This window comes from Mustelus asterias, chromosome 7 (genome assembly GCF_964213995.1).
Source record: "Mustelus asterias chromosome 7, sMusAst1.hap1.1, whole genome shotgun sequence".
Taxonomy (NCBI): Eukaryota; Metazoa; Chordata; class Chondrichthyes; order Carcharhiniformes; family Triakidae; genus Mustelus; species Mustelus asterias.
Window position 1 is genome coordinate 131,207,099 of NC_135807.1, and position 23,533 is coordinate 131,230,631.

General features: G+C 45.0%; 1 protein-coding gene across 1 annotated transcript in view; it reads right to left on the reverse strand.

The window, feature by feature from the left end:
* Positions 1-23,533, reverse strand: part of ctdp1 (CTD (carboxy-terminal domain, RNA polymerase II, polypeptide A) phosphatase, subunit 1) — a 334,539-nt gene that overhangs the window by 183,956 nt on the left and 127,050 nt on the right. Inside the window, exon 10 of the mRNA XM_078216841.1 lies at positions 22,063-22,293. Within this exon, the coding sequence (XP_078072967.1) occupies positions 22,063-22,293 (231 nt within the window). The remainder of the gene's footprint in view (positions 1-22,062; positions 22,294-23,533) is intronic.

Here is a 23,533-nt window from a genome sequence, read left to right on the forward strand (position 1 = left end):
GTACAGACAATGTGAGTGGAGGGAGCATTAAGCACAGGTTAAAGAGATGTGTATTGTCTCCAGACAGGACAACTAGTGAGATTTTGCACATCCAGGCAAGTTGTGGGGGTTACAGATAGTGTGACATGAACCCAATATCCCAGTTGAGGCCGTCCTCATGTGTGCGGAACCTGGACTCGTCTTAAATGATCCCAGCGTGTCCGCCTCAATCACCTTGCTTGGCAGTGCATTCCAGACCCCCACCACCCTCTGTGTAAAATACGTCCCCCTGACATCTGTGTTGAACCTTGCCCCCCTCACGTTGAATCCATGACCCCTTGTGTTCGTCACCTCCGACCTGGGAAAAAGCTTCCCACTGTTCACCCTATCTATGCCCTTCATAATTTTATACACCTCTATTAGGTCGCCCCTCATCCTCCGTCTTTCCAGGGAGAACAACCCCAGTTTACCCAATCTCTCTTCATAGCTAAGACCCTCCATACCAGGCAACATCCTGGTAAACCTTTTCTGTACTCTCTCCAAAGCCTCCACGTCCTTCTGGTAGTGTGGCGACCAGAACTGGACGCAGTATTCCAAATGTGCCCTAACCAACGTTCTATACAGCTGCAACATCATATGCCAACTTTTATATTCTATGCCCCATCCAATAAAGGCAAGCATGCCATATGCCTTCTTGACCACCCTCTCCACCTGTGCTGCCATCTTTAAGGATCTGTGGACTTGTACACACAGGTCCCTCTGTGTATCTATACTCCTGATGGCTCTGCCATTTATTGTATAGCTCCCCCTTACATTAGATCTACCGAAATGCATCACTTCGCATTTATCTGGATTAAATTCCATCTGCCATTTCTCCGCCCAATGTTCTAGCCTATCTATATCCTGCTGTATTCTCTGACAATGTTCATCACTATCCGCAACTCCAGCAATCTTTGTGTCGTCCGCAAACTTACTGATCACACCAGCTACATCTTCCTCCTGCACATTATCATTTTATTAAGGCACAGATGACTCGTAATTTTTATTACGTCAAGTTTTATTACCCGATTTAAATGAGGAAAGTGGCAGGGAGTTGGATTATGGTTCAGGACATTTTTTGCATGCTTGGCAATTATTTTGATGTCAAACGGGAAAACATAATGCAATTTCCCCAGAGAGAAACCATCAATCAGTGTCCACTAATTTTATTTTTTTTTGCAGTCGTATAGATGCTGAAACGTTAAAAATCCAATGATGATGTGATAACATCTCGTTGATATTCAGTTAACATGATTAATGGAAACCTTAATCTTTCTGATTATCTTTATACATTGCACTGTGACAATTTTTCACACAGTATTCAACCCCCTTTAAAATCAGGCCATCACTGGCATTGCATAAGAGCGCTATTTTGTTTAAATAAAAGCAAGTGTTTTTATTCGGCCTCTTCAGTGTGTTAGCACCAGTGTAATTTAGGGAAATTCGGTAACTTTTAATGTACAGCCTCCTTAATTATCACTCAAATTAATCCCAACACCACCATCAGACCCAAGGTCCAATGCACAACATCTCAAAGTCCTCTTTCTTTCCTTCCTAGTTCCATCAAGATCAAGAATGACTTGCATCCACTCCAGCTTGATGGGTCCCGAGATGGCCAATATGCCATCTGCATATTTTGCCACATGCCAGGCAAGTAGTGCTTGAAGGCTTGGGTAGACGGGTTGTTTGTGCGCTCTCTTCGACACCGCCACTTCACCCGTGTGCGTGCACTCCTTGACAAAGTCTCCCAATGTGTTCGGTGCAACACCGAGTGAACCTTCTCCATTCTGGTCGGTCACCAGCCAGGGACTCCCACAGGCCGGAGGGGATGTCTGATCTCTTCAGGGAGGCTCGGAGGGCATCCCCAAAGTGTTCCCGGTGTCCCTGCTGGGAGTCTCCTGTCACGAGCAAGTTCCGAATAGATGAGTTGCTTCGGGAGTTTAAAGTTTATTTATTAGTGTCGCAAGTAAGCTTACATTAACACTGTAATGAAGTTACTTTGAAAATCCTCTTGTCGCCACACTCTGGTGCCTGTTCGGGTACACCGAGGAAGAATTTAGCACGGCCAATGCACCTAACCAGCACGTCTTTGGAGTGTGGGAGGAAACTGGAACACCCGGAGGAAACGCACGCAGACGCGGGGAGAATGTGCAACCTCCACACAGACAGTGACCTGAGGCCGGAATTGAACTCGAGTCCCTGGAGCTGTGAGGCAGCAGTGCTAACCACTGTGCCAACGGCACATTTCAGCCAGCAGAGCTGGTTTTGAGTGATTAGTGCCTTGACGCGGAGAATGTTCAAAGCATCCCAAGGCTTTAAAGATCAAAATATACTGTTGCATTGCAGGGTGTCTTTACACTTCACATGGGGGAGGTGATGGCCTAGTGGCATTATCGCTAGTCTATTAATCCAGAAACTCAGCTAATGCTCTGGGGACCCAGGTTTGAATCCTGCCACGGCAGATGGTGGAATTTGAATTCAATTTTAAAAATCTGGAATTAAGAATCTACTGATGACCATGGAACCATTGTCGAAAAAACCCATCTGGTTCACTAATGTCCTTTAGGGAAGGAAATCTGCCGTCCTTACCTGGTCTGGCCTACATGTGACTCCAGAGCCAAGCAATGTGGTTAACTCTCAACTTCCCTCTGAACAAGGGATGGACAATGAATGCTGGCCAGCCAGCGACGCACATGTTCCACGAATGAATAAACAAAAAACATTGCTGTGGCAAAATAGGGCTTTAGCAGTATTGCACAATTTTAGATATATAGGTAAGTTAAAAATATTGTAAAGTTGCCCACAGCTGCAAGCGATTTACTTGGTTTTCAACTGAAACATTTGCTACTGGAATCACAATTCCTCCTCCTTTAGATGCCACTCCCTGAAACGGTGTTGGCAACCGTGAACTTCCTCTGGATTGGTCCGCGGTCACGCTTGGCAAAGTACATCCGCAGTTTGCCGTTGCCCTCGGCAGTGTGGCTGGCCAGGAAACTCTCCCGCTCTTACCGCCTGCCATCCAGTGAATTGTAACTCTTCCACTGGGAACTCGCTCGTGGCAGGAGACTCCCAGGAAGGACAGTGGGAACACTTTTGGGATGCCCACAAAGCCTCCCTGAACATCCCCGCCTGGCTTGTGACCAACCAAAATGGAGAAGGTTGACTCGGGAACACGTTGAGGGACTTGGTCGAGGAACACAGAGCGAAATGGAGGTGTCTGAGAGAGCGCACAAACCTCCTCCAAACAATCCATCTGCCCAACCCTTCAAAGATTTACAGGCTGATAATCACACTGTTTGGCTATGTTCGAAACGCACCTTTAGTGGCCATCAAGACTTGGGGTGGGATTGGATCCTGGAGCTTCTGGCCCAGAGGTAGGAATACAAACCATTGAATTACTAGCCCTCCGCCAGCAATTGAATTGCAACTACACTCAATAATTCTTCAATGCAAATATTCATCATAAACCAGAGTTGCTGTCATCACAAGAACAAAGAACAGTACAGCACAGGAACAGGCCCTTTTGGCCCTCCAAGCCTGCGCCAATCACGTTTACCTATCTAAACCAACCGCTTATATCCCTCTATTCTCCGCCTGTTCATATGTCTATCAAGATAAGTCTTAAATGTGGCTAACGTAACTGCGTCAACCACCCCACTTGACAGTGCATTCCAGGCCCCCACCACCCTCTGTGTAAAAGACTTCCCCCGCACATCTCCACTGAACCTTTCCCCCCTTATTTTGAACTTGTGCCTCCTTGTGATTGTCATTTCAATGTCATTAAGTGACCATTAGGTGAGGAATTCAACAGAATTGAAAGTCTCATGAAAGAAAGGATTTAGATTATACCACACACTATATTCCGATCTTGCTTAACTTGATTTTTATGTGTTGCCTCCTCTTGCAATAAGTATACACCGACTTTAGCCATTCAATGATTGATTTCACTAATCAGTAGAATAGAACATGGGTGCAACATTAGATTGTTACTGTCAGATTTTCAATGCAATCAATGCTCTAAATTAGTGTGAGAGCGGCAATGTAGCAGCTGTGCAGAATCCAGTCAATGATTGCAGGCTTCACAACCATGCTGTAAGTCCATTCATTAGGAAAGGAAACACACACATCAGGACTACCGGTCTCCCTCTTATGCTGTGACCTCTATTATTCTACAATAAACTAAGTTCACCCAGACATATTGCAATTCTCTTCCCGCAATTAGAGGTGCACCAAGGTAGATTTGCGTCCATTTCTGTGACTACATCCGGAATCAGTTGGATGAATAAGATATCACCATACTATTAAGTGTCATATGGTTGGCTGAGGTATTTGACAGAGATTTATATTGATGTATAACTACTAAAAGGAATTGATTTTAAGCTAATGGAAGGCAGAATTATTGATTAGGAAAAAGTATAATTGATCTATATTTTACTCTGTACTTCAGATTTTTCGGAGAGATACTGTCCCTCTATTTGATTTGATTTATTATTGTCACATGTGTTAACATACAGTGAAAAGTATTGTTTCTTGCGCGCTATACCGACAAAACATACTGTTCATAGAGAAGGAAACGAGAGAGTGCAGAATGTAGTGTTACAGTCATAGCTAGGGTGTAGTGAAAGATCAACTTAAATGCAAGTCCATTCAAAAATCTGACAGCAGCAGGGAAGAAGCTGTTCTTGAGTCGTTTGGTACGTGACCTCAGACTTTTGTACCTTTTTCCCGGAGGAAGAAGGTGAAAGAGAGAATGTCCGGGGTGCGTGGGGTTCTTAATAATGCTGGCTGCTTTGCCGAGGCAGCGGGAAATGTAGATAGAGTCAATGGATGGGAGGCTGGTTTGCGTGATGGATTGGGCTGCATTCACGACCTTTTGAAGTTCCTTGGGGTCTTGGTCTACCAAGCTGTGATACAACCAGAAAGAATGTTTTCTATGGTGCATCTGTAAAAGTTGGTGAGAGTCGTAGCTGACATGCCAAATTTCCTTCGTCTTCTAAGAAAGTAGAGGCGTTGGTGGGCTTTCTTAACTATAGTGTCGGCATGGGGGGACCAGGACAGGTTGTTGGTGATCTGGACACCTAAAACCTTGAAGCTCTCGATCCTTTCTACTTCGTCTTCATTGATGTAGACAGAGGCATGTTCTCCTGTAAGCTTCGATGACAATCTCCTTTGTTTTGTTGACATTGAGGGAGAGATTATTGTTGCCGCAGATTCTCTATCTCTTTCCTGTACTCTGTCTCAGCATTGTTTGAGATCCGACCCACTACGGTGGTGCTGTCAGCAAACTTGAAAATCGAATTGGAGGGGAATTTGGCCGCACAGTCATAGGTGTATAAAGAGTATAGTAGGGGGCTGAGAACACAGCCTTGTAAGGCACCGGTGTTGAAGATGATCATGGAGGAGATGTTGTTGCTGATCCTTACTGTTTGTGGTCTGTGAGTTAGGAAGTTCAGGATCCAGTCGCAGAGGGAGGTGCCGAGGCCCAAGCCACGGAGTTTGGAGATGAGTTTCATGGGAATAATAGTGTTGAAGGCTGAGCTGTAGTCAATAAACAGGAGTCTGACATAGGTGTCCTTGTTATCGAGGTGTTCCAGGGTTGAGTGCAGGGCCAGGGAAACGGCGTCTGCTGTGGACCTGTTGCGGCGGTAGGCAAACTATAGTGGATCCAGGTCGTCCGGGAAGCTGGAATTGATTCGTGCCATGACTAACCTTTCAAATCACTTCACAATGATGGATGTCAGTGCCACTGGCCGATAGTCATTAAGGCACATTGCTTGGTTTTTCTTAGGTACCGGGATGATGGTCATCTTCTTGAAGCAGATAGGGACCTCAGATTGTTGCAAAGAGAGGTTGAAGATGTCTGTGAATATCTCCGCCAGCTGATCTGCGTAGGATCTGAGTGCACGTCCGGGTACCCCATCCGGGCCAGTTGCTTTCCGTGGGTTGACCTTCAAGAAAAGCTGCTCTGACATCTGCAATGGTGACCCCAGATACAGGTTCATCCAAGGCTTCCAGGGTGGAGGGCATGCTCTCGCTGACCTCTTGCTCAAAATGGGTATAGAATGCATTGAGCTCATCAAGGAAGGGTGCGTTGGAGCCGGCGATTTTACATCCCTTCATCTCGTAGCCTGTTATGTCTTGCAGACCTTGCCATAGTCGGCGGGGTTCGGTGTGGCTAGCCTGGGACTCTAGCTTTGTCTTTTGGCATCTATTGTCTTTTGGCGTCTTTGATGGAAATCTTTAGATCGTATCTGGCTTTCTTGTATAGGTCAGTGTCGCCTGACTTAAACACCTCAGACCTGGACTTCAGCAAGCAGTAGATATCCCTGATCATCCATGGTTTCCGGTTGGGGAATACACGGATTTGCTTCTTTGGCACACAGTCTTCTACACACTTACTAATGAAGTCAATTACTGTAGTGGCGTATTCGTTCAGGCTGGTCGCAGAGTTTAAATACTGACCAGTCCACTGACTCCAAGCAGCCCCATAGGAGATCATCCGATTCCTCAGTCCAACATTGCACTACTCTCTTCCAGAGCTATTAACCCTTCATGAGACTCCAGTCAGCTGTACATTTCTATTGTCTTGTTCTATGTTTTACGTTAAATGAATTTTGTTATGTCCTTGCACAGAGATATTTGCCTTGCGAGTTTTGAATTGTCTTTGTTTAAGACACAATTGGCCACCTTCAAATTTCCCTCCGACAATTTCCATAGCTAGTAATTCCCGGAACAGGTCACCAGTCTATTGCCAGGGGGCTTATAGCTTGAGTGGTGCCACTCCACATCAAGCATGGCTGACCAGGAGTCTCTCCCACTCTTACCGCCAGCCATTGGCGTGTTTGGAAGGACTGACATTCAACCTGTTTGGCCGTGTTAAGAGAGCACCTTTTACGGTTATCAAGTCCTGGGGTGGGTCTCGAGGTAGGGACGCTACCCACTGCGCCACAAGACATCCACCCATACCTATACCAGGGTTTAAACTGGATGACATTGAGTTATTAAGAGATTGTACTTCAGAAGTGTCACAGAAAATGATACAAGGATAGCTGACCAAAGCATTAGTCAAAGAAATAGGGTTGAGGGAGTGGCTAAACAGGGAGACGGAGAGGTTTAAAGAAGGGATTTCAGAGTTTGGGGCCAAGGCAGCTGGTGGACCGATGTTCAAGGGGCCAGAATTGGAGGAGCACAGAGATCTGAGAGAAGTTTATTTATTTATTTGTGTCACAAGTAGGCTTAAATGAACACTACCATGAAGTTACTGTGAAAATCCCCTAGTCGCCACACTCTGGCGCCTGTTTGGGTACACTGAGGGAGAATTTAGCACGGCCAATGTACCTAACCAGCACGTCTTTTGGACTGTGGGAGGAATCCGGAGCACCCGCAGGAAACCCACGCAGACACGGGGAGAACATGCTGACTCCACACAGACAGTGACCCAGGCCGGCAATCGAACCCGGGCCCCTGGTGCTGTGAGGCAGCAGTGCTAACCACTGTGCCACCGTTCATCCAATTGTAGGTCTTGGGTGGGGGGTGGTGTTTAACAAAGATAGAAAGGGGAGGGGCCATCAAGGGACTTGAAGGCGAGGATGAGTATTTTAAATTTGTGCACTGCTGGACTAGGAAGCACTGTGTGTCAATGAGCACAGTTCCAGGAACTGAATTACAGGAAGATCTGTGTCAAAAATCAGTAGCAACTCTAGAGAATTATTTTTGTGTTTCAAAAACTACCCAATTGACATATTTAGGTCAGTGTAAGTACAGCAAGGTGGCTGCAGCATAGGGAAATAATCTAACACCGCATGTCAAGTTCGAGGGAAGCAATGCTGGATGGGATATGAACTGGCGGTCAAACAAAGGACATGTAGGAAGTTGGCGGAATGTGGCCAACTAAGATCAGCTATTTTCTGATTAATTTGGTACAATCAGTCTGTTTTATAACTCCAGGTTGGAATTCATTCATCCCATTCATCGACTGATTGGCAGAACCTATGCTGTCTACAATCTCACCGATCCATCAACAGATATTCTATTTCACTGAACATTTTTCTTTTGTAAAAAAGTGTTTCCTCCCCCCTCAAAATTCTGTTTTTAAATTGATCTTTCAAGGGATCATAGAATCCCTACAATGCAGAAGGAGGCCATTTGGTCCATCGAGTCTGCACTGACAACAATCCCACCCAAGCCCTATTCCCGTAACCCAACATATTTACGCTGCTAATCTCCCCTGACACTAAGAGGCAATTTAGCATGGCCAATCAACCTAACGCGCACATCTTTGGAGTGTGGGAGGAAACCGGATCCAAGCCCATGCATAGATTTAGTGTCACAGAATACTACAGTGCAGAAGAGGCCCTTTGGCTCATCGAATCTGCACCGAAGCATGTTTGTCACACTCCTAGTATGTCATAACTTGTGTGTGGTCTAATGCACAAAAAATGCATTCTAAAATTAATAGAAATATGACAGAACTTCATTAGGAAAGTCAGAGCAATATAAAATCTCACATTTATTCCCGAGGGCACTTTGACCCACCTTTCTGCGTTATATATTCAACATTCTATTAATGTCCACACTTATTAAACTTTGATAATGTCGCCTCAACAATTTTGGAACTTGCAGCCAAGAAATCCCAATTCGTGATTAGATCCAATGCTCCTTGGTACCTCTTAACTTTTTCCACTCACTGAGTTGTGGCTCCATAGTTTGGTCGATTTAGAGTCGTAGAGGCATGCAGCACAGAAGAGGCCCTTTGGCCCTCCAGAAAAGGCCCTTTGGCCCATCGAGTCTGCACCGACAAGAACTACCACTAAAGTCGCGCTAATCCCATTTTCCAGCACTTGTCCCATATCCTTGAATGTTACGATATTTCAAGTGCTCATCCAAATACTTTTTAAAAGTTGTAAGGTCTCCAGCCCCAACAACCTTCCCAGGCAGTGCATTCCAGATTCCCACCACCCTCTGAGTGAAAATCATTTTTCTCAAATCCCCTCTGAATCTCCTGCCCCTCACCCTAAAACTACGCCCCTTCGTGATTGACCCCTGAACCAAGGGGAACAGCTGCTTCCTATTCATCCTGTCCATGCCCCTCATAATCTTACGCACCTCAATCATGTCCTCCCTCAGCCTTCTCTGCCCTAAAGAAAACAATCCCAGCCTATCCAGTCTCTCCTTATAGCTCAAATGCACCATCCCAGGCAACATCCTGATGAACATTCTCTGTAGTGCAGTCACGTCCTTCCTGATTTATTTTATTAGTGTTACAAGTAGGCTTACACTAACACTGTAATGAAATGAGTGTGAAAATCCCCTGGTCGCCACACTCCGGCGCCTGTTTGGGTATGCGGAGGGAGAATTTAGCATGGCCATTGCACCCAACCAGCACGTCTTTTGGACTGTGGGAGGAAACCCATGCCGACATGGGGAGAACATGCACACTTTGCACAGTGACCCAAGCTGGGACTTGAACCCGGATTCTTGGCGCTGTGAGGCAGCAGTGCTAACCACTGTGCCACCGTGATTTGGAAAGTATTATTCAATGATTTAAGGATCATAAATTAAGGCATCTTGTCAATGAGTCCAAGGCTAGCCAATAGTCCAAATAAATATCCATCTGTATATTAAAATCATCAGATTTGTGGTATCCCATACACTATACTCACTAAAAAGAATAATTTGTGGTGTGGTATATAACACGCCAACTAAAATCTAATGTGGCTGCCAATAATACAGCAACAATAAACAGTGATAATATTTTAGACTTCAATTAAGAACAATAAGTATGTGATGGCTATTATATCAACTAATTGCTCCCACTGTCTCAGACTGATGGCTGAAGTATTAAGGAACCTAAATGGGCCATTTTAGAAACTCCAATTTAAAACAGTACTTTTTAAAAAAAAAATTGCACCACCACAGAGAACATCACGACTGCTTTCAAAAAAAGCTAAAAATCATGAAGAATACAGGCACATTTTTATCACATTCATTTCCAGAAACCACGGATTTCATAAATCAGAGACATTACAGCACAAAAGGAGGTCAGTTAAATCAGCATCCCTTCACCAGTGAGGGGGAATCATCTGCAGCGCCTGGCAGGGGTCCAATGTGGTTTTCGAGCCAAGCTAAAGGAATTGCAGTGGCAATGATGAAAGTGCGAGTCCCGGCTTCCATCAACTTTGGCATCCAGAGGGGGAGTTGAGATATATCCCTGCACAGTGTCACAGCCTCCCATCCATTGACTCTGGATACACTTCCCGCTGCCTTGGGAAAGCAGCCAACATAATTAAAGACCCCACGCACCCAGGACATGTGGGGGGAAATTGTCCGTCCTGCCCGTCACGGGAATCGGAATGGATGAGGGGCGGACTACGCACCTTGGTTGGGATTTTCCAGTTTTGGGGGCAAGCGCGGTTGGAAAATTCCGCCCACACTCTCTTCTATTGGGAAAAAGATACAAAAGTCTGAGGTCATGTACCAACCGACTCAAGAACAGCTTCTTCCCTGCTGCCATCAGACTTTTGAATGGACTTACCTTGCATTAAGCTGATCTTTCTCTACAGCGTAGCTATGACTGTAACACTACATTCTGCACTCTCTCGTTTCCCTCTCTATGAATGGCATGCTTTGTATAGCCCGCAAGAAACAATACTTTTCACTGTATACTAATACATGCGACAATAATAAATCAAATCAAATCTTGTGCAAGTCTAAAAGAGGATCGCTTTTTTAAAAAAAAAGATCCTAAGAGGGAGATGGTTGGGAAAGGAGGGTTGTTATCTACAGTAATACAAAAGATGACTTTCAGTTAGTAACTTGACAAAAAAGGCTGGAAGTCAGACAAGAGATCTGCTCCAAATTTATACCATAACTTTATTGGTGTATGAAGGAATAGAACACCATGTTCAGCGCAGATACACGGTAAAGCAAAAACAAATTAAGCACAAAAAAGATGTCCTTTGGTAAATGAGAAATGAGTCATTGATCAAGGCATGTCAAAAGAGCGTCATTAATCTTCAACAGGAAACATGATGACCGTGAGGAACTCCCGACACCTCCCTTAATCGGCAGTCAGAGACTGGGAGTTCAGAAGCCAGGATACAGTTCGCAGTGGACCTCCTGCGCACGTGCTGGCGGGGAGATGGCTGCACATGCGTAATTCACTGAATTCACGCTTTGTGCCATCCAGGAAAGGGGGTGCACGCGCGCAGTTAGTGGTTTTTACGTTCTTTAGGCTGGGGGACTGCTCTGCACAGATGTGCAGAGACAGAAATACTGAAACAGCGCACAACTACAAGTCAGGTGACCTGAAAAGGCGAGTCATAGAGTCAGAGATTTAAGCATGGAAACAGGCCCTTCGGCCCAACTTGTCCATGCCGCCTTTTTTTAAAAACCCCTAAGCTAATCCCAATTGCCCGCATTTGGCCCATATCCCTCTATATCCATCGTACCCATGTAACTGTCTAAATGCTTTTTAAAAGACAAAATTGTACCCGCCTCTACTACTACCTCTGGCAGCTTGTTCCAGACACTCATCACCCTCTGTGCGAAAAAATTGCCCCTCTGGACCCTTTTCTATCTTTCCCCTCTCACCTTAAACCTATGCCTGCTAGTTTTAGACTCCCCTACCTTTGGGAAAAGATATTGACTATCTCGCTGATCTGTGCCCCTCATTATTTTATAGACCTCTATAAGATCACACCTCAGCCTTCTACGCTCCAGAGAAGAAAGTCGAGGGTCTATCCAGCCTCTCCTTATAACTCAAACCATCAAGTCCCGGTAGCATCCTAGTAAATCTTTTCTGCACTCTTTCTAGTTTAATAATATCCTTTCTATAATAGGGTGACCAAAACTGCACACAGTATTCCAAGTATGGCCTTGCCAATGTCTTGTACAACTTCAACAAGAAATTCCACCTCCTGTATTCAGTGTTCTGACCGATGAAACCAAACATGCTGAATGCCTTCTTCACCACTCTGTCCACCTGTGACTCCACTTTCAAGGAGCTATGAACATGTACCCCTAGATCTCTTTGTTCTGTAACTCTCCCCAGCGCCCTACCATTAACTGAGTAAGTCCTGCCCTGGTTCAATCTACCAAAATGCATCACCTCGCATTTAGCTAAATTAAATGCCATCTGCCATCCGTCAGCCCACTGGCCCAATTGATCAAGATCCCGTTGCAATCGGAGATAACTTTCTTCACTGTCCACTATGCCACCAATCTTGGTGTCATCTGCAAACTTACTAACCATGCCTCCTATATTCTCATCCAAATCATTAATATAAATGACAAATAACAGTGGACCCTGATCCCTGAGGCACACTGCTGGTCACAGGCCTCCAGTTAGAAAAACAACCGTCTACAACCACCCACTGGCTTCTGTCAAGAAGCCAATTTTGTACTCATTTAGCTACCTCACCCTGGATCCCTTGAGATTTAACCTTATGCAACAACCTACCATGCGGTACCTTGTCAAAGGCCTTGTTAAAGTCCATGTAGACAACATCAACTGCACTGCCCTCATCTACCTTCTTGGTTACCCCTTCAAAAAACTCGATCAAATTTGTGAGACATGATTTTCCACTCACAAAGCCATGCTGACTGTCCTTAATCAATCCTTGCGTCTCTAAATGTCTGCAGATCCTGTCTCTCAAAATACCTTCCAACAACTTACCCACCACAGATGTGAGGCTCACTGGCCTGTAGTTCCCAGACTTTTCCCTGCAGCCCTTTTTAAGGGCTGTTTTAAGGGCAAATAAACCTGTTGGACTTTAACCTGGTGTTGTTAAACTTCTTACTGTGTTTACCCCAGTCCAACGCCGGCATCTCCACATCATGGCCCTTTTTAAGGTCCAGGGGAGGTTCATGAGAATGTTCCCGAGAATGAAAGGGTTGATGTAGAGAGCTGTGGAGGTCAGGTTATTGAGTGTCTTGAAGACAGAGATAGATAGGTTCTTTTTTCTCTCCTTACAGATGCTGCCAGACCTGCTGAAATTTTCCAGCGTTTTATCTTTTGGTTTCAGATTCCTACATCCACAGTAATTTGCTTTTATATACATAGGTTCTTGATCAATAAGAGGATCAAGGGTTATGGGGAGAAAGCAAGAGAATGGGGATGAGAATCAAATCAGCTATGATTGAATGGCGGAGCAGACTCGATGGGCTGAATGGTTTAATTCTGTTCCTATATCTTATGGTCTTATGAGGAGCATTTGAGGACTCTAGATCTGTACTCAATGAAGTTTAGGAGGATGAGGGCAGAATCTCATTGAAACTTACAGAATACTGAAAGGCCTGGATAGAGTGGACGTGGGGAAGATGTTTCCATCAGTAGGAGAGACATGGATCCAATGCCACAGCCTCAGAGTCAAGGGACGACTCTTTAGATCCAAGATGAGGAGGAATTTCTTCAGCCAGAGGGTGGTGAATCTGTGGAATTCATTGCCATAGAAGATGGTGGAGGCCAGGTCATTGAGTGTATCTAAGACAGAGATAGATAGGTTCTTGATTGGTGAAGGGATCAAAGGTTACGGGAAAAAGGTGGGAGAATTGGGTTGAGAAGCCAGTTGGCTCATGGTGTGACAGGAATCTGGGTGGCGTGTTGAGAAACCTATGATAATCACATGTTCCGCCATTCAATCATGGCTGATATGATTCTCATCCCCATTCTCTTGCCTTCTTCCCCTAACCCTTGATCCCCTTATTGATTAAGAAGCTATCTATCTCTGTCTTAAAAACACTCAATGACCTCATTTCCTTTGGAGTGTGATGCATCTGACCACCATTCATCAGTTGGTTCACAGGTATAATTGGCCTCAATATTAGAGTACAAGATAAATAAATTGTTTTATCTTTCCAAATTTCTAAGTGTCTGTAGAGATAGCTGGGGCGAAGAAATAGTGAATATTTGAATCATTTTCTTGTGTTTGCACCAAAATCCTTCCAACCTTTTTGTCTGGAGGGCGGTACAGCGGTTAGCACTGCTGCCTCACAGCGCCAGGGACCCGGTTTCAATTCCCAACTTGGGTCACTGTCTGTGTGGCGTTTGCACGTTCTCCCTGTGTCTGCATGGGTTTCCTCCCGGTGCTCCAGTTTCCTCCCACAGTCCAAAGATGTGCAGGTTGGATTGGCCATGCTAAATTGCCTCTTAGTGTCCCAGGATGCGTGGGTTAGCGGGATTAGCAGGGTAAATATGTGGGGTTACGGAGATGGGGCCTAGGTGGGATTGTTGTCAGTGCAGACTCAATGGGCCAAATGGTCTTCTTCTGCACTGTAAGAATTCTATAATTTCTATGATTCTATGAATATAATTCATTTCTCTGGTTTATTCTTAGGTCCAAATCCTGGAACTCCCTCCCTAACACCATGGTGGGTGTATATACACCACATGGACTGCAGCAGTTGAAGGCAGCAGCTCACCACCACCTTCTCACGGGCAACTACGGATGTGCAATAAACGCTGGCCTAGCCAGCGACGCCCACATCCCGTAAACTAATTTTAAAAATGTTTTATTCTGTGTTGAAAGTTCAGCAGCAGATTCCTGTGAATTTGTTCAATAATCTGTCTCCATGGTTTCTAAAAGAAAGTGAAAGTTAGGATCTATCAAGCCGGACTTGACACTGGGATCTGACTTGGCTAGTATTAACATCGTCCGGAATCAAAGCACGATGATAACATAATGAATTGCTCTGTATAGTAATTGCTCCCATGCCCACACGTCTGTCCTTGGCCTGCTGCAATGTTCCAGTGAAGCTCAACGCAAACTGGAGGAACAGCATCTCATCTTCCGGCTCGGCACGTTACAACCTTCCGCTCTCAACATCGAATTCAACAACTTCAGATGATTAGCTCTACCCCACCTCCACCCCTTTGTTTTCATTTCATTTAATTTTTAACTGTTCTCTACCTTTTATTTCTTTATTGTTTTTCTTTATTTTTCTTCCCCCCCCCCCCCACCAACTCTTTCCCCCTATTTTATCCCTCCTTTCCTGACCCTTTTGTCCCCCTTTGCTTCCCCTTTTTCTCAATTTTACCTCTTTCCCACCCATCTCCTCCCTCCCCCCACATTTAATCTGCCACAGTTTACCCTCTGATTTCAGCTTCTCTGCCGTTTGGCCATTCACACCTTCTATTCTCTCTATGGACTGCCATCAGCAGCCGTTCCCCTTGGTTTTGTGGCTATGACTCATCTTTCATTGCCTCACCCCACAGTATAAATATTTCCCACTTTCTATGCCTTTTGGCTTTGACAAAGGGTCATCTAGACTCGAATCGTCAGCTCTTTTCTCTCTTTACAGATGCTGCCAGACCTGCTGAGATTTTCCAGCATTCTCTCTTTTGGTTTCAGATTCCAGCATCTGCAGTAATTTGCTTTTGGGCTCTGTAATAGTAAATGCTGGACATCATCATGTTCTGAGTGTAATCACAGTAAGAGGTCTCACAACACCAGGTTAAAGTGCAACAGGTTTATTTGGTAGCACAAGCCACTAGCTTTCGGAGCGCTGCCCCTTCATCAGGTAAGTGGGAGTTCTGTTCACAAACAGAGCATATAAAGACACAAACTCAATTTACAAAATAATGGTTGGAATGCGAGTCTTTATAGGTAATCATGTCTTAAAGGTGCAGACAATGTGAGTGGAGAGGGGGTTAAGCACAGGTTAAAGAGATGTATGTGTATTGTCTCCAGACAGGACAGTTAGTGAGATTTTGCAAGCCCAGGCAAGTCGTGGGGGTTACAGATGGTGTGACATGAACCCAATGATGCTGAGCAGATAGCCAAGTTCCGCACACATGAGGACGGCCTCAACCGGGATCTTGGGTTCATGTCACACTATCTGTATCCCCCACGACTTGTCTGGACTTGCAAAATCTCACTAACTGCCCTGGCTGGAGACAATACACATCTCTTTAACCTGTGCTTGGCCCTCTCTCCACTCACATTGTCTGTACCTTTAAGACTTGATTACCTGTAAAGACTCGCATTCCAACCATTATTTTGTAAATTGAGTTTGTGTCTTTATATGCCCTGTTTGTGAACAGAACTCCCACTCATCTGATGAAGGAGCAGCGCTCCGAAAGCTAGTGGCTTGTGCTACCAAATAAACCTGTTGGACTTTAACCTGGTGTTGTGAGACTTCTTATTGTGTTTACCCCAGTCCAACGCCGGCATCTCCACCATGTAATCACAATACCAGTCCAGTGATAGCGTCCATTTAAGTGTCTCCTGCAGTTTTATCCCATTTTCCAAAGCTCAACTTGTTCTAGCTTCCTGTTCTTTGATTAGTGCTACAGGGAAAGGCAGATGTGGCCTTGGGCTAAACATGTTTGCCGACGTGAATCTACGATTCCCAGGTTCGTGAGTGACCGAGCCATGATAGCATTTAAAACAGGACAGGGTGTAAAGCAACTTCGACAAACTTCAATCGTGATCAGTCCCTCGGGATTGACGGTATATGCTGCAGTCAGCTCCCGCCTCACTGAGAAAGTCAATGTTGGAATAAATGTTAGAGGGGTCTCCAGAAAAGCAATATGTGTTGATGGACAACTTAGCGAATAGCTAATGATGCGAGCAGTTAAAGCAGTTTTAAGTGATTAAATCAGAAGGAATAATCAAACTCTTTCTTATCACAGCTTGGTATGGCTCCTGTTCTGACCAAGACCGCAAGAAATTGCAAAGGGTTATGAACATAGCCCAGTCCATCACGCAAACCAGCCTCCTATCCACTAACTCCGTCTATACTTTCTGCTGCACTGCTGCTTCACAGAACCAGGGATCTGGGTTCGATTCCCGGCTTGGGTCACTGTCTGTGTGGAGTCCGGGTGCCCCGGTTTCCTCCGGGTGCTCCGGTTTCCCCTCTCAGTCCAAAAGACATGCTGGTTAGGTGCATGGGCCATGCTAAATTCTCCCTCAGTGTACCCAAACAGGTGCCAGAGTGTGGCCACTAGGGGATTTCCACAGTAACTTCATTGCAGTGTTAATGCAAGCCTACATGTGACTAATAAATACATTTTAAATTTTAAAAGCAGCCAGCATAATCAAGAACTCCAGGCACTCCAGACGTACTCTCTTCCACCTTCTTCCGTCAGGAAAAAGTCTGAAAATAACATACTAACAGACTCAAGAACAACTTCTTCCCTGTTGCCATCAAACTTTTGAATGGACCTACCATGTATTAAACTGGTCTTTCTCTTCACCCTACCTGTAATTGCAGCACTATTTTCTGAACCCTATCCTTTTCCCCATGTACTTATGAACGGTAAGTTTTGCCTGTATAGCGTGCAAGTAACACTACTTTTCACTATATCCCAGTACGTCTAACAATAAATCAAATCAGATCAATCAAATTATAGAAACATAGAAGATAGGAGCAGGAAGAGGTCATTTGGCCCTTCGAGCCTGCTCTGCCATTCATTAAGATCATCCAACTCAATCGCCTAATCCTGCTTTCTCCCCATAACCTTTGATCCCGTTCGCCCCAAGTGCTATCTCCAGCCGCCTCTTCAATACATTCAATGTTTTGGCATCAACTACTTCTTGTGGTAATGAATTCCACAGGCTCACCACTCTCTGGGTGAAGAAATGCCTCCTCATCTCTGTCCTAAATCTATCCTGAATCCTCAGACTGTTGGCCCTGGTTCTGGACTCCCCCACCGTCGGGAACATCCTCCCTGCATCTATCCTGTCTAGACCTCTAGAATTTTCTAAGTCTCTATGAGATCCGCCCCCCTCATTCTTCTGAACTCCAGCTAAAACAATCCTAACCTAGTCAATCTTTCCTCATACATCAGTCCTGCCATCCCCGGAATCAGCCTGGTAAACCTTCGCTGCACTCCCTCGAGAGCGAGAACATCCTTCCTCAATATTCTAGGTGTGGCCTCACCAAGGCCCTGTATAGTTGCAATAATACATCCCTGCTCCTATACTCGAAACCTCTCGCAATGAAGGCCAACATACCATTTGCCTTCTTTACCGCCTGCTGCACCTGCATGCTTACCTTCAGTGACTGGTGCACAAGGACACCCAGGTCCCACTGCACACTCCCCTCTCCCAATCTACAGCCATTCAGGCAGTAACCTGCCTTCTTGTTTTTGCTTCCAAAGTGAATAACCTCACATTTATCCAAATTATACTGCAACTATCAGCCCACTCACCCAACCTGTTCAGATCATTCTGAAGGATCTCTGCATCCTCGTCACAGTTCACCCTCCCACCCAACTTGGTATCACCTGCAAATTATGTTCTAATCCAGAAAGCCAGTTGGTGAAGCATAGAAATGAACCAATCACGAGGCACCTTTCTATTTATTTACAGAGTTACACATCACAGGCATACAGCTCCTAACCCAACAACTGCAGTTTCAGTCTGCGTCTATTAATAGGAGCTCAAATGAATGCTCAGTGGATGCTTACCACCTTGATGCAATGATTAATTTACAATTAGCAATCAGCATCGATCCATTAAATTGCAAGAAGATTCAAAGAATTGAGGTGAAAATTCATAATGAGACCTTGTGGACCACAAAACGCTCAGGAGGCCAGGTACAGGAGTCCACGCATACTTCTGTAACTACTTCTCTCCCAAGTTGAAGTGACAGTCTATCGATCACGACATGGAAGATCGATGAAAGACCAGGAATGCTGCAATCCCTCTGCCAGTTTCCAATTAGAATCTATGCTTATTTGTGGTGTGACTCACCAATGATAAAGCGTACGTTTCAGGCTAAGGAACACTCAGCACAGTGGGATGCTGTGAAACAGTTTCTAATATGTTCTGCCCTTTCAGCTTGGAACTGAAAAAGATCTGAAAGTCTGACAAGACAGAATGATAAAAAGGAAATTGGAGTTGTACGTTTTGTCGAATGAAAGTGAAGCTAATGTGCAACACTTTCTGTACAAAGTCTAAATGGCTGATGCACAGCATGGATTGGTTACAGCACAGGAGGAGGCCCTTCAGCCCATCGGTGTCTGCTGATTCTCTGCAAGGGTAACTCAGCTGGGACCCGCATTCTATCTCTTCCCTGTAATCCCAAAATTTGCTCTTTTCAGATAATAATCCAATTCCCTTTTGAAAGGCAGAACTGGATCCGTCTCAGCGACACTCTCATTCCAGACCACAACCCCGTGCTACCTAAAAGGATTCTTCCTCGCGTGGCCGTTGAATATTTTGTTGTTCATCGGTGCCAGTGTTGGAGAGGTCAGTTCTCAACCGCTCCACCACTGGGAACAGTTTCTCCCCATCTAATTTGTCCAGATGTCCGTTAGCATTTGATCAAATGCATTCGGTAAAACAAGGAAAATAAGCAATATTTCAAATTGGGGTAAAGCAAGAGAAAGGCACGTGAGAAAATCAGAAGCAAAGTACATACACATTAATAAGACAAGGGCCTTTGAACAGAAATGGACCTTTGAAGGGTAAAGCACTGCAAGAGTCAAAGGGCCCTAAGTTTTTCTCCAAAAGTTCCTTTCTTTAAAAGCACACTGCTCTAGGCCAAGAAAGGGCTGCGTCACGAGTGGTGTGTGACTGCAAAATAACAAATGATTTTTGTTCGATAGAAACAGTAGAATGAGATTTTGATTTGATTTATTATTGTCACATGTATTAGTATACAGTGAAAAGTATTGTTTCTTGCACGCTATACAGACAAAGCATACCGTTCATAGAGAAGGAGAGGTTGCAGAATGTGAAAGATAGAGTGTATGCAGGGCACAGCTTGCAAAATATCACCACGTTCCGGCGCCATCTTGGATTGTTGGGCTCTATGGAAATGGGCAGCAAATATAATCCAGACATAGAATCCCTACAGTGCAGAAGGAGGCCATTCGGCCCATCGAGTCTGCACCGACCACAATCCCACCCAGGCCCTATTCCCGTAACCCCACATATTTACCCTGCTAATCCCCTCAGGTCAATTTACCATAGCCAATCAACCTAATCCGCACACCTTTGGACTGTGGGAGAAAACCCACGCAGACATGAGGAGAACATGCAAACTCCATACAAACAGTCACCCGAGGCCGGAATTGAACCTGGATCCCTGGCGCTGTATGGCAGCAGTGCTAACCACTGTGCCACTCCTGTTCTTTGCAAACAATTGCTGTAATGTATAAAGCCTCTGTTCTGCTTAAAAACAATCATAACTGTTGGCATTGCAATGTCAGCTTCAAGCCATTGACCAGACAGTCCTGAGGCACTCCAATTATTTTCCTCATTTGCTGTTTGTGGGACCCCGGTGGTGCTAAGTGACTGCTTAAATTGCCCACATAACAACTGCCCTTCAATAAATAACTAATTGGCTCTGAAGCACTTTAACATGACCCCGTGAATTTCAATGAATGTCAAAAAAGCTGAATTTGACACAACATTAACAGGCAGAAATTCAACATTTGGCTTTGTGTTTATTCATCCAACACTGCACAGAATTTTACTGATGTCTGGGAAACAGTAAGACTGCTAATTGGTAACTCCATTTTAGACACAGTTCAGTAACAAATCCACCAATCACATCACATATTGGTTTTGTCATTATATCAGCAAAACAGCTTTACACGTATTTTACATAACAAAAAGAAACCTCATTGTTGGGTGTATTATTATCATTCTTCAAGTCAAAGTATATCCCGTGTATTTATATATAGGGGCGGCACGGTGGTTAGCATTGCTGCCTCACAGCGCCAGGGACCCGGGTTCGATTCCTGACTTGGGTCACTGTCCGTGCAGAGTGTGCACGTTCTCACCGTGTCTGCATGGGTTTCCTCCGGGTGCTCCGGTTTCCCCCCCACAGTCCGAAAGACGTGCTGGATAGGTGCATTGGCCGTGATAAATTCTCCCTCAGTGTATCCGAACAGGTGCCGGAGTGTGGCGAGGTGGGGATTTTCACAGTAACTTCATTGCAGTGTTAATGTAAGCCTACTTGTGACTCTAGTAAATAAATAAACTTTTTAAAATAAATATTTAGGATGCAGTTTTGCAGTTTCAATTACTCTCAGTGATCTTGCCACACCATGCAGCTGCAACTTTCACCTTTGCGTTACAGCATTCCCAGCCCCAGACTTGCTCTCAGAAGACTACTTCCTATCTAGGGGAGTGGGTGATTAGGTCAATTCCAGTTTGTTGGGGTGTTGGAGGTTACCGGACATGTCTCAAGATTGTCATTAAGGAATGGAATTTAGTAACAGTGCACTTTGAAGGACACTGTTCAAGACCAAGGTCTTCAAACTGCGAGAGATAACCCACAACAAACTTCCACCCAAAAGTGTGCCTTCTCTCCTTCACTTCTAATTTGTAGAGGTGGTCGCAGGAAGATACGAGTTATACTGTTTCTGTGGGAAGCAGCCACCTTATTCTAGAATTGCCATTTCTAATCACAATTTTCAAGGGGCAGCTGTTTCTTACAACCAGATTCATGGATTTTGTACTCGGAATCGCTACAGCGCAGGAAAAGGCCATTCTGTCCATCAAGTCTGCACCGACTCTCCGGTACAGCATCTTAACTAGGCCCACCCCCATAACCCACGCAGTTACCCTGCTAAGCTTCCTTAATCTATATATTTTAGGACACTAAGGGGGAATTTAGCATGGCCAATGAACCTAACCAGCCTCTAATGCCTTATGAACAACGTACATCGTGTTTATAACTCTCTGAATCTCGAAATAGACATAGAGTCCCTACAGTGCAGAAGGAGGCCATTCAGCCCATCGAGCCTGTATCGACAACAATTCCACCCAGGCCCTATCCCAGTAACCTCATGAATTTATGTTGCTAATCCCCCCGACACTAAGGGGCAATTTAGCATGGCCAATCAACCTAACTCGCACATCTTTGGACTGTGGGAGGAAATCGGAGCACCCAGAGGAAACCCACGCAGACACGGGGAGAATGCGCAAATCCCACACTGACAGACACCCGAGGCTGGAATCGAACCGGGTCCCTGGCGCTATGAGGCAGCAGTGCCAACCGCTGTGCCACTGTGCCGCCCACCGAGTCACTCTTCTGACTTAAAGCACACAGCAGAATGCTCGAACTCTTTCCCGGCAACGTTACCTGAATGACGACTGTTCTCCGTGAACGGATAACGTAACCGGGGGAGCTGGAGGTTGGATACACATGGATTGCCTGTTTCCCTGAGCATCTTTCCGGATGAGCTTCCCCGTGTTGGGATCGTAAATGCGGACTTCAGGTCCGGGCTGAGCCTTCGGGTGAATGGGAGTCGGATGAAACAACGGTGTTTGCAAACCAGCCTGGACTTCGGGGAAGCTGGCAGGACTGTTGGTTCTGCAGAAAGGAACAAACATAAAATCATTGACTGACAGTGTACAATCTCCCATGGTAGCCTGATTGATAGTTCAAGGTGTGGAGCAGAGTTGTTCAGGGTGTGGAGCAGAGTTGTTCATCACCATGCATACGTATAGTACCGTTAACATACAAAAACGCCCCAAGTGTTGTGAAGTTGAGCTTATGAAGTGTGGTCCCTTTAAAAGCTGGTTTTTAAAGTTTTCCCTTTAAAAGCTGGTTTTCAGTGCTTGAATGTTTAAAATGCAGGTATACAGAGTACACAGACTGCAACAATTATAACTGGGACAAAGCATCAGAGTTGCCATGGTAACAGGCTTTGTAGGCTTTTGCATTTTAATAGCCCATCAGTTTAAGGAAGACACTCAGCAATCAGGACCCTAACAAATTTGAATTTGCTGTTGTTGACACCATCAGACCAATCCTGGTATAGGAAAATGCATAGGTCATCAGGAATATAAAAATAGAAACTCAACTGCCTGCCTTCAGTTTTTAGTTCAGTTAGTTAGTTAGCTCAGTTGAGTGGAACTGAAAAGTTGCCACCTCTCAACACGTAGAGAGGGCAAGAGCAGCTCTCTACCAGCTAAAAATATCTTTTAAGGGAACTCTCCACCTATCTACCAGAAGGGTACCAAATCAGAGAGAGTTTACTGACAGCGAGATCGACAAAAGAACTCCAAAGGTTTTTCCAAAGACACAAACCTGTATTTTTTGAGAGTGACTAAGTTAATATTATTATTTTTTGGAATGAATGATCCTTGTATTTATTTGAACAGCGATCCAATCGAACCTTACTTTAATAGCTATGTTACTGTTTAGGTAAAGTTCCCGGTTAGTTAAACCATTAGCCCCCCCCAATCCGACACTATAGTTAAGAAAGCCCACCAGCTCCTCTACTTTCTCAGAAGACTAAGGAATTTTGGCATGTCAGCTACGATTCTCACTAACGTTTACAGATGCACCATAGAAAGCATTCTTTCTCGTTGCATCACAACATGGTATGGCTCCTGCTCTGCCCAAGACCGCAAGGAACTACAAAAGGTCGTGAATGTAGCCCAATCCATCATGCAAACCAGCTTCCCCATCCATTGACTCTGTCTACACTTCCCACTGCCTCGGCAAAGCAGCCAGCATAATTAAGGACCCCACGCACTCTGGACATTCTCTCTTCCACCTTCTTCCATCGGGAAAAAGATACAAAAGTTTGAGGTCACGTACCAAT